Raw genomic sequence first — 14,118 nt, forward strand, 5'->3', positions numbered from 1 at the left:
TAGAAATTTAAAGTATTTCCAGAATTGGGCAATTAATTTTTTTGCTCAACTTTCAAAGCAATTTATTTTTTTATATACTACTTGCAAAGACACAATTCAAAACACATCCTTAGAACTCAGATACATGGACCAAGACATTCAAACATTTAGAGACTTGGATTTTAAGTTTGTTTGTTTCCTAGTATCGCCAGCATCATTATTTCTATCTTTTATAAATTGTTTCTCTATTATACTTTCTAACACATCTTATGGTTCCTTGAATCCAACTGGAGTGATTCATATACACCTTGAGAGACTTTTCCATGCCTCACATACTTTTTGTTTGAGTTCCAGAACTTAGCTAGGGAAGAGCTAGTGGGGAGGAAGTGTGACGGAGATGTGTCCAGCACACGACAATCTGAGCAATCTCTATTCGGCCTCTTTATTTTCTGTTGCATTCTTTCTGCTTCCCTATTTGACAAGTGGAAAGTTGAGGTTTGGCATCCCAACAGTGAGTCACCTGGTTCTGGTAGACCCAGTTCTAAGGCTACACATAAGCTACATCTATGGATCTTATATGTATTCTTGAACCTAAAATCTACTGGGGTGATTCACATGCACCTTGAGTGTGTTGAGAGTGTTGCCATGCCTCATGCACTTTGTGTTTGAGTTCTAGGACTTCGCACGTAGGGATGGGAAGCCACCACTCCCAGATCACCATAGTTTGGTTGTAATCCTGGGAGGATGTCATTTCATCTCAATTTACTCTTTTTATGTCAGTAATAATTCGTACCATGATGACTACAATTTATAGGATTAAATCTATAAATAGTTCATATTTATATTATGAGTTCAGTAGCATGGTACAAGAAAGAGAGATTTCTTATTGTTTCTCTTTTCTGCCAGTTTAGGACCTCAAAAGGGGACTGTAAAACTAAGAACAAAGGCTATCATTTTCTAGTGCCTTCTTAAGTGCCATACACTGTGCTGGGGGTTTGCCTTTAATCATCCCCGAGTTTTCATGCCATGAACGTGCAGTACTAGTAACTGCAGGAATAATTGCTGCCATTTCTTCAGGTGCAATAACAGGCCCAGAGGTTGACTGGCTTCCTTTTGGTGTGTGTTGGGGGGTGGGTGGGGAGCAGGTAGCCTGCCCGGCTAACTCCAGGGCTGCATCTTGCCATGAGGGCACTGCATGCTGGAGAGGAGCTTTGAGCCGTCACACTGTCTCTTCCCTCTAAATTTCCAGGTAGGACATCTTTGCCTTGAAATGATAGTTGGGTCAGAACATTCGGTCAGGGCTGACTGCAGGGACATCAGTGTGGACAGCTGTGCAATCTTCTTCCTGTGGTGCTGGGCCACCTTCTGTGCACTAGGAGCCAGGGAGCTCTGGCCATGCTGGAAAAACAGTACCATCTCCCCTTATACCACCCCCACCTCCCAGGGAAGCAGGGATGAGGAGGTGGGAGCTCTCTGGGCTCCAGACTAGCTATTTCTCCCTTTCTGAAAGGAATGGTCATGTATATTAACCCTAACAAAGTTGCCTTCCACTTTTCTGAGTACCTAGCACATAGCATCCAAATAACATTAATTTGGGAAGTACTTACAATGGATCAAGACCATTACTTTATTCAAATTATCACAGTTTATTTTACCTATTTTCCTGAACCTTCAGAAAGGCCTTAAATCGCTTGGTTAGTGCTTCCTAAAGAGGGAGAGTGAGGATTTAAGTCTAGTTCTACAATGTGACCCTGGACTCCATTGCTTTCATTTCATCCATGATGTTACACAACAAGACCCCCAGTCCCAGGGGGTCCCTTCCCTTTGCACCTACCCCTATAGTAAGTCTCCACCCCCCCCCCCACTCCTCCTTCTTTACCAGGGCTCTGTCCACCACTCTCCAGCCTGGCTGCAGGGCAGTCTCCTCCAGACCTTTTGCCAAAGGACTCTGGGGTCTTTTGCAATGTGTCCTGCCCCAAACGTTACTTCACTTGGCAAAAACAAGCTCTGTTTATAGTGGGCACCCATGTTTGGGGAGGAAACATCACACCTTATCTTTTCATCACCATCACCCTAAACCCTAATCACTGGAGAATCCATGATGCTGAGATGGTGTAAAAAGGGAATTCAGATACAGGGTCTTCTGGCCCAAGAGCAGGGACTGCCACTGTCACCAGCTGCTGAACCACTCTGGCCCAGTCTTGTGATCTGCCTCAGCACTGATGAAGGAGGGAACAGATGCTGTGCAAAGAAATCCTTGTATTCCTGAGGAAAGTATGTTCCCCACAAAGTCTAATATAATAAAGCACATAAAACATTCAACTAGTGCCTGGCTCATGATAGGTGCTCAGTAGCTACATGAGACATGGGTGGATGGCATGTGCCAGAGCTGGGACATGCACATGGTCTCCGGGCTGGCTGCTGGCAGGGCACAGCTGTCAGGGCTTTCCTGAGTTTGCCTGCAGGGTGCAATTGGTGGCTTGCCATAGCTCTCGGGAAACTGACCTAACTTGGACTTTTTTGTATGGACACAGAATTACAAGAAATTCTCATTTGCATGGTGATTGGAGTTTATTTTTCCTAGAAGCTGCATGTCAAGACCCAGAAGAAAAAGACATTTCTTAATAATGATTAATCAGCTGTATCTCAAAGAAGAAAGAAAATAATTAAGGAAATGAGATGCTAAGGAAACAAGGGGAAAAACAATCTCCCAAAGGTGAACCCCGCCCAGTAAACCTTCACAGCATTTCATACCATTTCCTCTTATCCACCTGCATAAAAGTGACCGGCCTCTCCTGGTGGCAAAGAACACCAAGGAAGGAGTCACAGGAGCAGCAGAAGAACGGCAGTGAGAGGTGAGGTTTTTACTCATCACCATGCCGGCCCTCAGCTTATGGCTGGGACCAGCCCAGGCGGGGTGTTCTGGAGAGCAGGCAGGGGCGCTCCTCACAGCTGGAGCTGGTGGCCTTATTTTAGTAAGAAGAGATGGCTGTGGAAAGATGGGAGGAAGACAGGGAAGGGAAATGTTTCCTATAATATTTTTTTTCTAGGAACGACACTGGGCACTTTCTAATCAAATTTTAAAAAATTCTTTGCTGTCTCTTTTTATTTTTAAAATTTGTTTGATTTTCCCCCATTATTATTATGATAGTTTATTTTTACATCATTTTGTGCCTTTTTCCATCTCAGTTGTAATCCCCGTGGGCTTCCCATCACCAATCTGTTTGATTTTTCTTTTAAGATTTATTTGTTTATTCACACAAGAACTGAGATATAGGCTAGAGGTGTGGGGGTGAGATGGTTCACTAAAGAGTGAAGAGGTGTGGGGGTGAGATGGCTCACTAAAGAGTGGGGAGCAGAACAGGCAGATGGATTGAAATACACTGCTGAGGGGAGCAGCAGGTGGGTCAGGAAAGGTCTGCTGCACCATGTGGGTCACCTCCCTGGCTGGGGATCGAACTCATGCTGCAGTGGCTGTGGATAGACTCATAGAGCTGCTCTCTAACCTGTTGCACTACCAGGTAGGGCCACTGTAACTTTTAAAAATGTGTGACGCACTGCTGGGTCACTGGTGCCAGGCAGCAATGTGTCCCTATCTGTCTGAGGTGAAAGGGTCCCTTGGATCCCCTGTTGAGATGCCAGAGGGGAAGTGCCAAGTGGGTGGTACAGGAGTAAGAAGAGGGAGGTCAAGGGTCAGCCTGTCTGCCTCCACATCTTGCTCTGTCCCATGAGGACCACACACCTGGGACCAGGTATATCATTCCTCCAAGTCTCAGTTCGCTCTTTGGCAAGATTGAGCCAGAAACAGAACCTCAAAAGAAGACAGTTATGTAGAATGCTTTGCAAGTGGCATATAGGACAAATGTTAGCTACTGCTGTTACCTGAAGAGACCAGGATGTCTGGAATCACCTCTGCAAGCTTAGGGGCCGCTGTTCTCTTCCACAGATGTCTGAGCTCTTCCTGTCAATTTGCTTTCTACAAGCACCCGAGTTGTCTTTAAAGACCACAGAGGTCTGGGAACTCCATCAGTGGGATCTGTTTTTTCTTGCCAATAGTGTGTATTTTCTTGTTTTGCCAGAGAGGGGTACTGGGCAAAGAGAAATCAGCTCTTTAGCATAATGCCCGCCTCATCTCCAGGCTCCTGTTCACTTGCTGGGAATGACACTGTGTCAAAGAGAGAGGAAAGAACATGGTTTTCTAAACAGGTTTTGCTGTCTCTTGACTTTCGGGAGAAGGTCCCGGGACCCAGAGGAGGAGCTGGAGAGTGGTGGTGAATTCTGGGGCAGTTCTGGTTCATACTTTCACAAGCTTGTGTTTGCAGCTCTCAGGTCTGTAGGAAGTTGCGCCGTGGCCCCTCGCCTGGCCTGCTGTGTCTCCCGCCGCCTCCTGCCTGCCCAGCACACAGCTGGAGTGGGAGTGCTTGATGGGCATCAGAGAGGATGCTGGGTACAGGCCTGGCTTGCCACATATGCCATAAACTTATCATTGAGGCTAAGTTCTGCTTGTGAAACTTGCAGAAAGACACTGAATAAGCTAAGTGCTTGTGTGTGTGTTTTTTTCAATATGTATCACATGATAACATTTAAAATTGAAAAATGGAAAAAGGTAGAGACAGGAGGGGCAGCGGGTAACAGGAGGCAGCAAAGGGTCCCCACTCCGCCTGCCTGGGGATGGCTGGTGTGAGCATGCCCTTCACCCCAGCTTTGGGGTCCGGAAGCCTCCAACTTGCCTTCTGCTTAGCACCTCTCTCTTCACAGTGGTTATCAGGGGATATTTTCCATCTCCTTTGCCCATCTTTTCGGGAAGGCATGATCTTCATAGTTGGCATCAAGCAAATGATTTTAAGCAGATCCATGCTGGGGCTTTATTACAAAAGGAGTGTGCCTGGCTTGGGGGCAAGCAACACTCCAAATGTGCTTTGACTTTTTCAGACACACCATCTGATAGATTTTTTAGATCTGTTGCCTAATTCCTAGGGCACATCACCAACTTTATTTTTCCTATTTAATTGATTAAAAACAATGCTCTTCCTCGCATAGATTGTGCTGAGCCATGGTAGAGTGGTAGCCACACAAATATCCCCGGGGATTGAGATAGCGCTGCTCCTGCTCTCTGGGACTCCGGAACCGCCAGAGGGCTGGAGGGAGGCTCACATTTAATTGATTCAAGAAAACCAGAGGAGGAGACGTTGCTCTGACTCCACAGGCTGCAATCATGAGCTTTGGTTGCTCACTGGCCCTCCCTGCAAAGGCCAAAGGGGAACTCAGTCAGGGTCTCCTCCATTGCTCCCTACTCTTGGCTGAGCCACGACCCGCCACTCCATTTTGCAGGACATGATGGCGCCGCGTGTTTGCCTCTGTCTCTTGGGCACAGCACTCTTCCTGAGCTTGGCATGCGCCCGGAGTCTCAGGCGATGTCTGGTGTCCACAGACGTGCACCACATAGAGGAGAGCTTCCGAGACATCAAGAGAGACATTGTGAGTATAGACTTTGCTGAAGGTTTAAGCCAGGGCCGTGGCCATCTGGCATCTAACTTGAAGAGCCAGTTCCTTCTCACTGTCTTGCGCTCTCAAGAGTGCACAGAGCACTAACTGGGTCTGTTCTCATGTGTCCCTCCACAGCAAGCCAAGGACACCTTGCAGAATGTCACTATCCTGGTCACATCGGACACCCTGCACAGTATTCAGGTACTGGACCTTGTCTGCTCTTGTTATTTTTAATACACAAAGTGGCCCTGGGCTCAGAGAGTCTCTCTATCCTTCTTTCCTAATGTCCACCGTCCTCTGAATGCACCTTATTTGTCCGTTAATGTGTGAGAACAGGGACTGGGAAACCTCTGGAAGAGATTAAAGAAGGGTTACTTACCTACGGGGTGGTTGGGGGTGCACATGCTAAAGTGAACCTTGCCTGTGACTTAGGCTGGTTCTGGAAGGTTTCAGAGAGGAATTGAGAAAATAAGCTGTGATTTCAAAGCTGCGTAGCTGTGGGTTGGTGGCTAAAAAGGAGGAAAGGACACGGGGAACATGGGGCATGAGATCAGTGTGTGTGTGTTTGAGGCAATAGGATCTGTGGTGTGAGGGACATACAGGTATGTGTGTGTGGGGGGAAATACGTTTTTACCAAAAAATACATTTTAAGTGTACTAAAATATGTCTTAAAATCATTTTATCGATGACGTTAAAAGCCAGGCCGAGCCTGAGTGTTAAAAACAGGCAATAGAGTCTCTGCAGGATTCTGGGCAAAGACTTATATGACCACAAAGTCTTTTAGAAAGGTAGGCTGGTGGGCCTCCCTGTCGGCACAGGGGTGAAAGTCTCAGCGTTATCAAACTACTGGCAGCCACTGCGAGATGAAATAAATCCCTGACCAGGAGCTGACCCATGTGGTGCAGCAGACCTCTCCTGTCTCACCTCGCTTCTCCCCTCAGCAGTGTATTTCAGCCTGTTCTGCTCCCCACTCTGTCTCTAGTGAATCCTCTCAACACCTCCCCAAGCCCCCCACCCCTGCACCTCTGGCTTATACCCCAACTCTTGTATGCATAAATAAAAATAAATCATTTTTACAAAAAGAAAGATAGATGGGTGATGGTCTTTAAAATGTACAAAAAAAAATGTACAAAGCCATGATGTAAAAATAACTATTATATTATTTTAAAAAACCATGAAGAGATCGGCCTAATGTCTAGACAAGGGTTGAGATAAGTGAATTACCAGACAGTTGACTTAGGAGGTGATAATTCAGTTTACAGAAGGAGCCACAGGCAGTACCTGCCTTTGAAAGTGAGCTCTTCCAGTATTTAGAAGCATTCGAGAAGATCTAATTAGTTTCCAGTATTTGTGTGCTAGATTGCAAGGTCTATCTGCATTGAGTTACTTCTTGTCTGTTAGAGATAATTTTTGTAGCTAGTAATTCTGCTTGGTTTCTTTGTGATAAGCAAACTTAGCCAGTTACTGAATTATTCCCACTGATTGTCTAAGAGATTCAGGATATCACAACTAGAAGGGACCAGAAAGTGCACCTTTTCCCAAACTATTATTTTCAAATGACCTTGGGAGGGAGACTGACTAGTTAATGGTCCAGCCAGGAATAGATCTCCAAGTCTCATGCTTGTCTTTCCAGATCTTTGTCTACCGAGGTCTAGAAATAGCTGATATAGTATAGAGAAGTGGAGATTCTTCCCTCCCTCCATCCTTGATAAGCAAAGGTGTGCACTCTTTTGCTTTTTAATTGAGGGACTCAGCAGAAGTGGAAGAAGTAGGCTTTTGTGTGTGTAGAGTTGCCAACTAGGAAGATCTGCCTGTTGGTAGGGTGAAGGATGCTTTCGCTACTCCAATGTGCATGAAGATGGCCTGTGTGGTCCCCTGGTCCCTAGCCTGGGCTGTCCACGTGCTGTGCAGCGCTCTCCCTCTCAGGGCTGTTGTGGATGGCTGGAAGGAAACTAGGCTGGCCAGCTGCTCTGAGCTGTGGCCTGGGAATGTTCCTGTCAGGGACATCTGTGTTTAGCCAGCTTGGGCCTGCCCGATGGACCCAGAGTCACGGCTGCCATTCTCCATTTTGGCACAACTCAGTCCCATCAGTGATCCCTGGGCAAGAGTGAGCGGTTTGGCTGGGATAAACAGTGCTATTACAGGAACAGACGTCCTGTGCACATCTGGCATGCCATGGCCATTGACTAAATACGTGTTGATGGACAGAGGACATTACAGTGAGGCAGGCAGCAGCATAATGTAAGTAAATACTTTTCAAGAAAGCTCAGACGTCCGTCCTTTCAAAAGGGAGTTGCCTGATTCCTCGAAGGTTTAAGCATCAGTTAGCAATGACATATCATCTTTCATTGTGACGCTGTAGAGAGTTCTGGTCTGTGACTGGGCTCCAGCCCTTGCTGCCACATCTCCTGGTCCTATAGAAGGGAGGCGGGCTGCAATCCTCTCCACAGCTTTGGTGCTCAGGTGTGGTAAGGGGAGATGGACACTCAGATTCCTGCTGCCTCTACTTGAGAAGACGGCTTTGGTCTCTGAGATGACATTTGTGTAATTTGTGTCTGTAGCCCTTGGATGTATGCTGTGTGACCAAGAACCTCCTGGCATTTTATGTGGACCGGGTGTTCAAAGACCATCGAGAGCTGAACCCCAAAATCTTGAGAAAAATCAGCAGCATTGCCAACTCCTTCCTCTACATGCAGAAGACTCTGAAACAATGTGTGAGTCACTGGGTCAGGATTTCAAACATCTGTTTCTTGTCTGCCTCCGGAAAAGCCCAGAACATTCTGGCCCTCATAGGCCTTTGGGATGGCTCCTGGGCCCACAGGAAATTCCCTGCAGGAATGCTCAAAACTCTCTTGCAGTGGGCACTCCTCTAAGCCTTCCTCCCTGTTGCTACCTCATTAGACTTGGGGTTCCTCAACAATAATCTGTCTGGGGTGGTCACTTATGTCAAAATATCCCTTACGCAGTGAGAGAAGAGAGGCGTGCCAAGGATGCCAAGCACATCATTAACATCTCCCTAGTTTCTTTGTTTCTCATCTTTTGAGGTTTCCAAAAGGATTAACCTTTGGTGCTTCTCTGCTGTAACCTGTGGGTTGCCTATCAATTTATCATGATCCATGAAAAAGAAACACATTAGAAACGAAACTAAACCACAGACCAACAAAGAATAGGAAAAATCCTGGCTTCTAGCCCCATCCCTGCCAATGATTTCCTGTGACTTTGTGGCACCTACCTGATTTTACCTCTCTCTGCCTTGAATTCTCAGGTAGTTAGAAGAGGCCTCTGTCCCGTTTACATTAAGATGAGGCACCCAGCAGGTTCACTTAGCCCAACAAACACTCACCCAGTGCCCATCTTGCGGGCTGCTGCATTCACAGCGGTGACAAGGCAGGCTTGGTGCCCGTGCCCCTTTCTTTCTGGCGGACTGTCCACCCAGAGAAAGCAGACACTGGTCAGGAGCAGGGGAAGTTGATTTTTTTTTTTGCCTTTAAAAACCTTTACTTATTTAATTATTTTACTATTAAACTTTTTAAAAGTTTATACACACACACATATATATATTTACATCATTCTTCATTTTGTACATTTTTGCATCTCGGTTATAATCCCCGTGGGTTTCCCACCATTTCACCCATGTGCCATCACTGTAGTCCTGTGTGCTCTTCCCACCCCAGTTTTGATCCTCTTTCCGTCTTCTCCCCCGTAGAATGTCTCTGCTTTACAGTTGTTTGTTGGTTTTTGTTTTACTTTCTTACAATTCTTTCTTTTCCTGATCCCTCACACTCCTAAGAGCAGGGGGAGTCTATAAATAGACTCTGCCCCCCCAGAGTTTGCTCAGCTGACTGTCTCCTTGGAGGAAGCAGAAATGTCTGTCTTGGGGGGGGGCAGCAAACGAGGGGGGCTGGGAATTCCTCTAACGTGTGCACTTTCCCTTTGCACACCAGGAGCAGACGCTGTGCCACTGCAGACAGGAAGCTGCCAATGCAACCAGTATGGTCCATGACAACTATAACCAGGTGAGAGCAGGGAGGACGGGGCGGAAGTAGGGGCCTGACAGACAGTGTGCCAAGCTTTGAGCCTCTTCTCCCCAAAGTTGTCCATTCGCTTCACCAGTCCGTGGGATGCAGGCACCCCAGTTCCCATGTGACTGCAAAGAACACATTGTCTCACCTCATTTGCTAATTTCTTTAACTTACTTACCCCCTTATCGTCTACCATGTCCTAACCCCTCAATGTTTAAAATTTAAGGAAAAAAAAAAATACTGTTTATGATGGAAGCCAAAATCCTCAGGGGATTTTAAGCTGTGATGCATGAAATGAGTTGGCCTGGAGGTGTCTCCGCCAGTGACCATCATCGACAGTCAGTGTGTTGAGGAGGAGGGAGCCTCTCGCATGGCTGCGGCTGGGGAAGGCATTGTGGTACAGAGGCAGAGGCAGAAGCAGGTGCTCGAGATTCTTTTACATGAAGATTCTGGCTCAGTAGCTTGGGAAGAGGCCTGAGATTCTGCATTTCAACCACACTCAAATGCTGCCCATGCTAAATAATGACAAAGAGGCCAGAGTCTGTTCTGAGCCCTGCTTCTTTGTTGAGACATTCTACAGGACATTTTTATCTTCCATGGCTGAGTTGAATCATTTTTACTCTGAACCAGTGGCTCTAAGCACACAATATTAATACATTCATTCATTGCAATAATGCCCTGAGCCATTATCTGTGTTTGATAAACGAGGGGACAGAAGCAATGCAGGTTTATACTGCAAATAAGTATGCAGGCAGGACTAGACATCATGCCAGATGACCCTTGGGACATGCTTTTGGGTCTTAGTGTCTCCCAGAATGCTGAGGAAGAGGTGACTAAGTCAGGAGATTTGGTATTTCCAGCTCTGCTGATAGCTCTGCATGACAGTGGGGTTCGTCCTTAGGGCTGTCAGTGCCTAGTACATAAAGTGGGGAAACAGTCTCTTGCTACCGCTGTGTCACACCACTGAGACTGAGTATTTCTGGGAGAACAGACATAATAAATCAATTTGATGTGAAAGAAAGTATGGTGAACTGGCTGGTGGGGCAAGTTTTCTTTTGTGAAAACCAGGAACAAACAGGTTTTTTATTTTTTAAAGATTTATTTATTGATGCATACAGAAATGGGGTACAGGCCAGAGGTGGAGGGGTGGTGAGAGGATTCACCAGAGAGAGCTGGGAGCAGAACAGGCAGATGGACGAAGTACACTGCTGAGGGGAGCGGCGGGCGGATCAGGAGAGGTCTGCCGCGCCATGTGGTCACCTCAGGGGCAGGCGGGAATCGAACTCATGCGGAAGTGGCTTAAGCTTCTTAGTGCAGTGCTTTAACCTGCTGCGCACCATGGCGGGCCCAAAAGAATAAAGTTTTTTTAAAAAGATTTATTTATTCATATAAGAGAGGGAGTGTAGGCCAGAGGTGCAGGGGGTGAGAAGATTCGCCAGAGACAGAGTGGGGAGCAGAACAGGCAGATTGACTGAAATACACTGCTGAGGGCTGCAGCAGGCAGAGCAGGAGAGGTCTGCTAAGCTATGTGGGGCAGCTCCCTGGCCGAGGATCAAATTTATGCTGCAGTGGCTGTGGCCAGCTTCGTAGTGCTGAGACAACCTTTTGTGCCACAAAGGAGGGCCAGGAATAAAGAATTTCTAACTTTGTTTATAAATTGCTGATATGATCTAATTGCATATTTGTGGAAAACAATTTGTATTGCCGATTATGGAGATACTTCAGAGTCTGAAATGCTATGTAAATGTATTTGTTGAGTAAAAAGGACATCTGGGCACCAGAACATGGGGGAAGTGATTAGAAAACTATGTAGCCTAAAGGTGCAGGTTCTTATCACGGTTTCATTGATTCTAGCTGGAAGTCCAGTCAGCTGCCATTAAGTCTCTGGGAGAGCTTGACATCTTTTTAGCCTGGATCAAGAAGAATCATCAAGAATCTGCCACTGTCTAATGACCAGGAGCCTCATTGTCCAGGAATGACCTCCCCCCCATGAGGCTTCCAGGGGAGTCAGCTAACATCGAAGGGGAGGAGGGAATGGGAAGACCTCACTTTTATGCAAATGAGGTTTTTTAAAAGGTAACATTGGTTTACAGCATTGTATAGGATTTAGAAGTACAGCATCATACCCCTCCGATGTTTGCTAACACACCACTGCCCACTACCAACACACCCACTGTCCTCCGATGTATAGTCCATCAGGCTCCGTCCACACTGCTCTCCACCACTTTCTTCCCCTCCGGTAGCCTCAATTTTATAGCAAATGAGTTTTATTGTTCAGAACCCTCCACTGATTTATAATTCTGGTCCCTGTGCTGAGGCATTATAGTGAAAAATCTAGATGTGAGCTGATCATATCCTGCAGCAAATGTCCTACTGGCTGGTCCCAGGCTGTCTGATCCCATTTGAAAGTAGCCAGAAAACTCCTTGTAGTATTTATGATAAAACATGACTGCCTAAAGGCAGCCCTCCTGAAGGTCACAGGTCCCCTAATTTATTGTGAAGTTGTTTATCCCATGTCTGTGATGTGAGCTGAGCGATGTTCTGTAGTACACATTGTACTGACCGATTTTTCGAAATAAATTCTCTCCTGTACCAATATGTGGAAGTGTGTTCTGATTCAGGTAGTGTCAGGGAGTGTCAGCCACAAAATCATAAATATAGACTGCTAGAAGCAAAAGGGGTCTTAACCTAAGGGACGTGGAAGGGACTAGAATTTGAGAGGGGCTGAGAAAAGTATTGGAAATGAAATAAAATGAAAACGTCCACCTTATTGAATGCTCGCAATATAGAGAAGGAAGAAAAACAGAGAGGTTCAGTAATGTAACTGAAGTCACACAGCTCATAACCAACAGAGCCAGATGTCTAATATAGACAAACTAGTATCAGAATGAAATTATCAATGACATACACATATTGGACACTCTTTATGTACAAGCACTCAGGTGAAAACTTACACCTTCCCCTTTAGTCCTCACAATAATCCTTTAAGGGAAATGTTATTGAGAATAAGTCTGATGCTTAGTGAGATTCAACAGAACACCCAAACAAAGGTCATGCAGTTAGTTGTGGAACTGGGATTCAAACTCGGAGTGTCCTGCTGTAAAGCCTGGACCCACAGTCATGCTGAAAGTGGCATACTGGGCATAGAGCAGCAAGGATATTGTCCTAGGCCAAGGATACTGTCCAAATAGTGCACTGGTTACTGAGCTCTTCTCCTGTATGCACAATTGCAAGACTACTCAGGCTTAGGGAACAACAAAAAGAGATTATTTAACACACCAGGGAAAAAACAAGTTACTGAAGCCATAATGGCCATTTTGTTTACCCAAAGCCACGTCCAGTATTTTCCAGTCCTATACAAAGGCCGTTAAAATGGCATCCACAAGTCTAAAAATGTCTTCCTGCCACTGTAAACACGCAACAGCCAAACTATAGGCCAGGATCTGACTCACAAACACAGCAGAAGACGCAACAAGAGACTCTCCTTGAGCTGCCAAATGCCTCAGCACAGCATCAGACAGGTGCCCCTCAACGCCACAGCTGTAGTGGCCGAACAACCTGACAAACAGTCACACTACTGTGGCCTGTTTTTTAGTCCCTTATATTACTGATCAATTGCTCCACCCCACTTTTAGCATTTTTTCTTGGGGCGCTCTACTTTTGCCAACAACCCCCTCCAGGGGGCACCACCTGTAACAGTTTCCAGCTTCAGCCACCAGTTGCACTATCAGTGGTTGCAGGCATAGTAGAAGAGGAGGAGATAGAACAGGAGGGGAGGAAATTGCTGAAGGAGAGGAGCTCGCTGTCTCCCATACCTCTTGCTTGCTTACGTCACTTTGACTGCTTCACTTGTCTCATTCCTTTATCTTCTTCCAGAATTGAAAAAAGTCCACTGGGGACTCAGCATAGTGCTTGTGTCAACCAAGTTGTTTTTCACAATGTGATGCTTGAGCACCACTTCCTGTGGGACCAAGTGTAAAGCGCTCTCCACAACCATACCTTCTGCATTTTCTACAATCCTTAGTAGGCACTTCAACCGCTAAGGCCCAAGGAGAGGCAGGCAGGTGGCAGGCCCTTACCTGTGGGATTTCACTCAAGTGTCGGAGGAGGCTGAAGAAGTCAGAATCCTCTTTTATCCCCATGTGATCAGGAAGGCACCTGAGGTTCAAGGGGCTGGACAGACTTGTGCAAGGTCACGTGACAAAGAGACCACCAGTCCAGATGACTCAGTACTTTCTCCCCTTGCGGTGTGTGGGGGAGGGGTTCACTCTGTTCTGACCAAACCTGTAACCAGGGCTCAGGTTACTATAGTGGATGCCAGCAGCACACATCATTAAACCCAGACACACAGAAAGGGGCCCAAACCCAACACTGAGCAAAGAAACAGACTCCTGCATGTGGCACAGTGTGTTCCTGGTCCTCCAAGAGCCTGGCCTTCGCCGGGAGGATGCCAACTTGCCTTCCATCTTCTGGGGCAAAGCCCTGGCAGCCACACTTGCTCAGAGCAGCTGAGAGAACTGTGGATTGACTACCCAGAAGTTTGGCTGAATGGAAATGAGGACAAGCTTTTGTATGAAATCCTGGTCCTGCCAACTACTGTGTCATCTTGGGCAATTTATTTAACCAGAGC

General features: G+C 46.5%; 1 protein-coding gene across 1 annotated transcript; it reads left to right on the forward strand.

The window, feature by feature from the left end:
- Nucleotides 1–2,585: 2,585 nt before the first annotated feature.
- Nucleotides 2,586–12,080, forward strand: IL19 (interleukin 19). The gene is made up of 6 exons (XM_012726805.1): nucleotides 2,586–2,834; nucleotides 5,311–5,457; nucleotides 5,602–5,667; nucleotides 8,028–8,180; nucleotides 9,411–9,482; nucleotides 11,343–12,080. The coding sequence occupies exons 2-6, from the start codon at nucleotides 5,314–5,316 to the stop codon at nucleotides 11,436–11,438; spliced, it is 531 nt and encodes a 176-aa protein (XP_012582259.1). The 5' UTR covers nucleotides 2,586–2,834; nucleotides 5,311–5,313; the 3' UTR covers nucleotides 11,439–12,080.
- The last annotated feature ends 2,038 nt before the right edge of the window (nucleotides 12,081–14,118 follow it).

This window comes from Condylura cristata, unplaced genomic scaffold, assembly GCF_000260355.1.
Source record: "Condylura cristata isolate star-nosed mole 26May11 unplaced genomic scaffold, ConCri1.0 scaffold00018, whole genome shotgun sequence".
Classification (NCBI taxonomy): domain Eukaryota; kingdom Metazoa; phylum Chordata; class Mammalia; order Eulipotyphla; family Talpidae; genus Condylura; species Condylura cristata.

Excerpts from the sequence above, each read along its gene's own strand:
- IL19 (XM_012726805.1), top strand. The coding sequence starts at position 5,314 with ATGATGGCGCCGCGTGTTTGCCTCTGTCTCTTGGGCACAGCACTCTTC. Across the intron at positions 5,458-5,601 it reads GAGACATCAAGAGAGACATT|CAAGCCAAGGACACCTTGCA; the intron begins GTGAGTATAGAC and ends GTCCCTCCACAG. Across the intron at positions 8,181-9,410 it reads AGAAGACTCTGAAACAATGT|GAGCAGACGCTGTGCCACTG; the intron begins GTGAGTCACTGG and ends TTTGCACACCAG.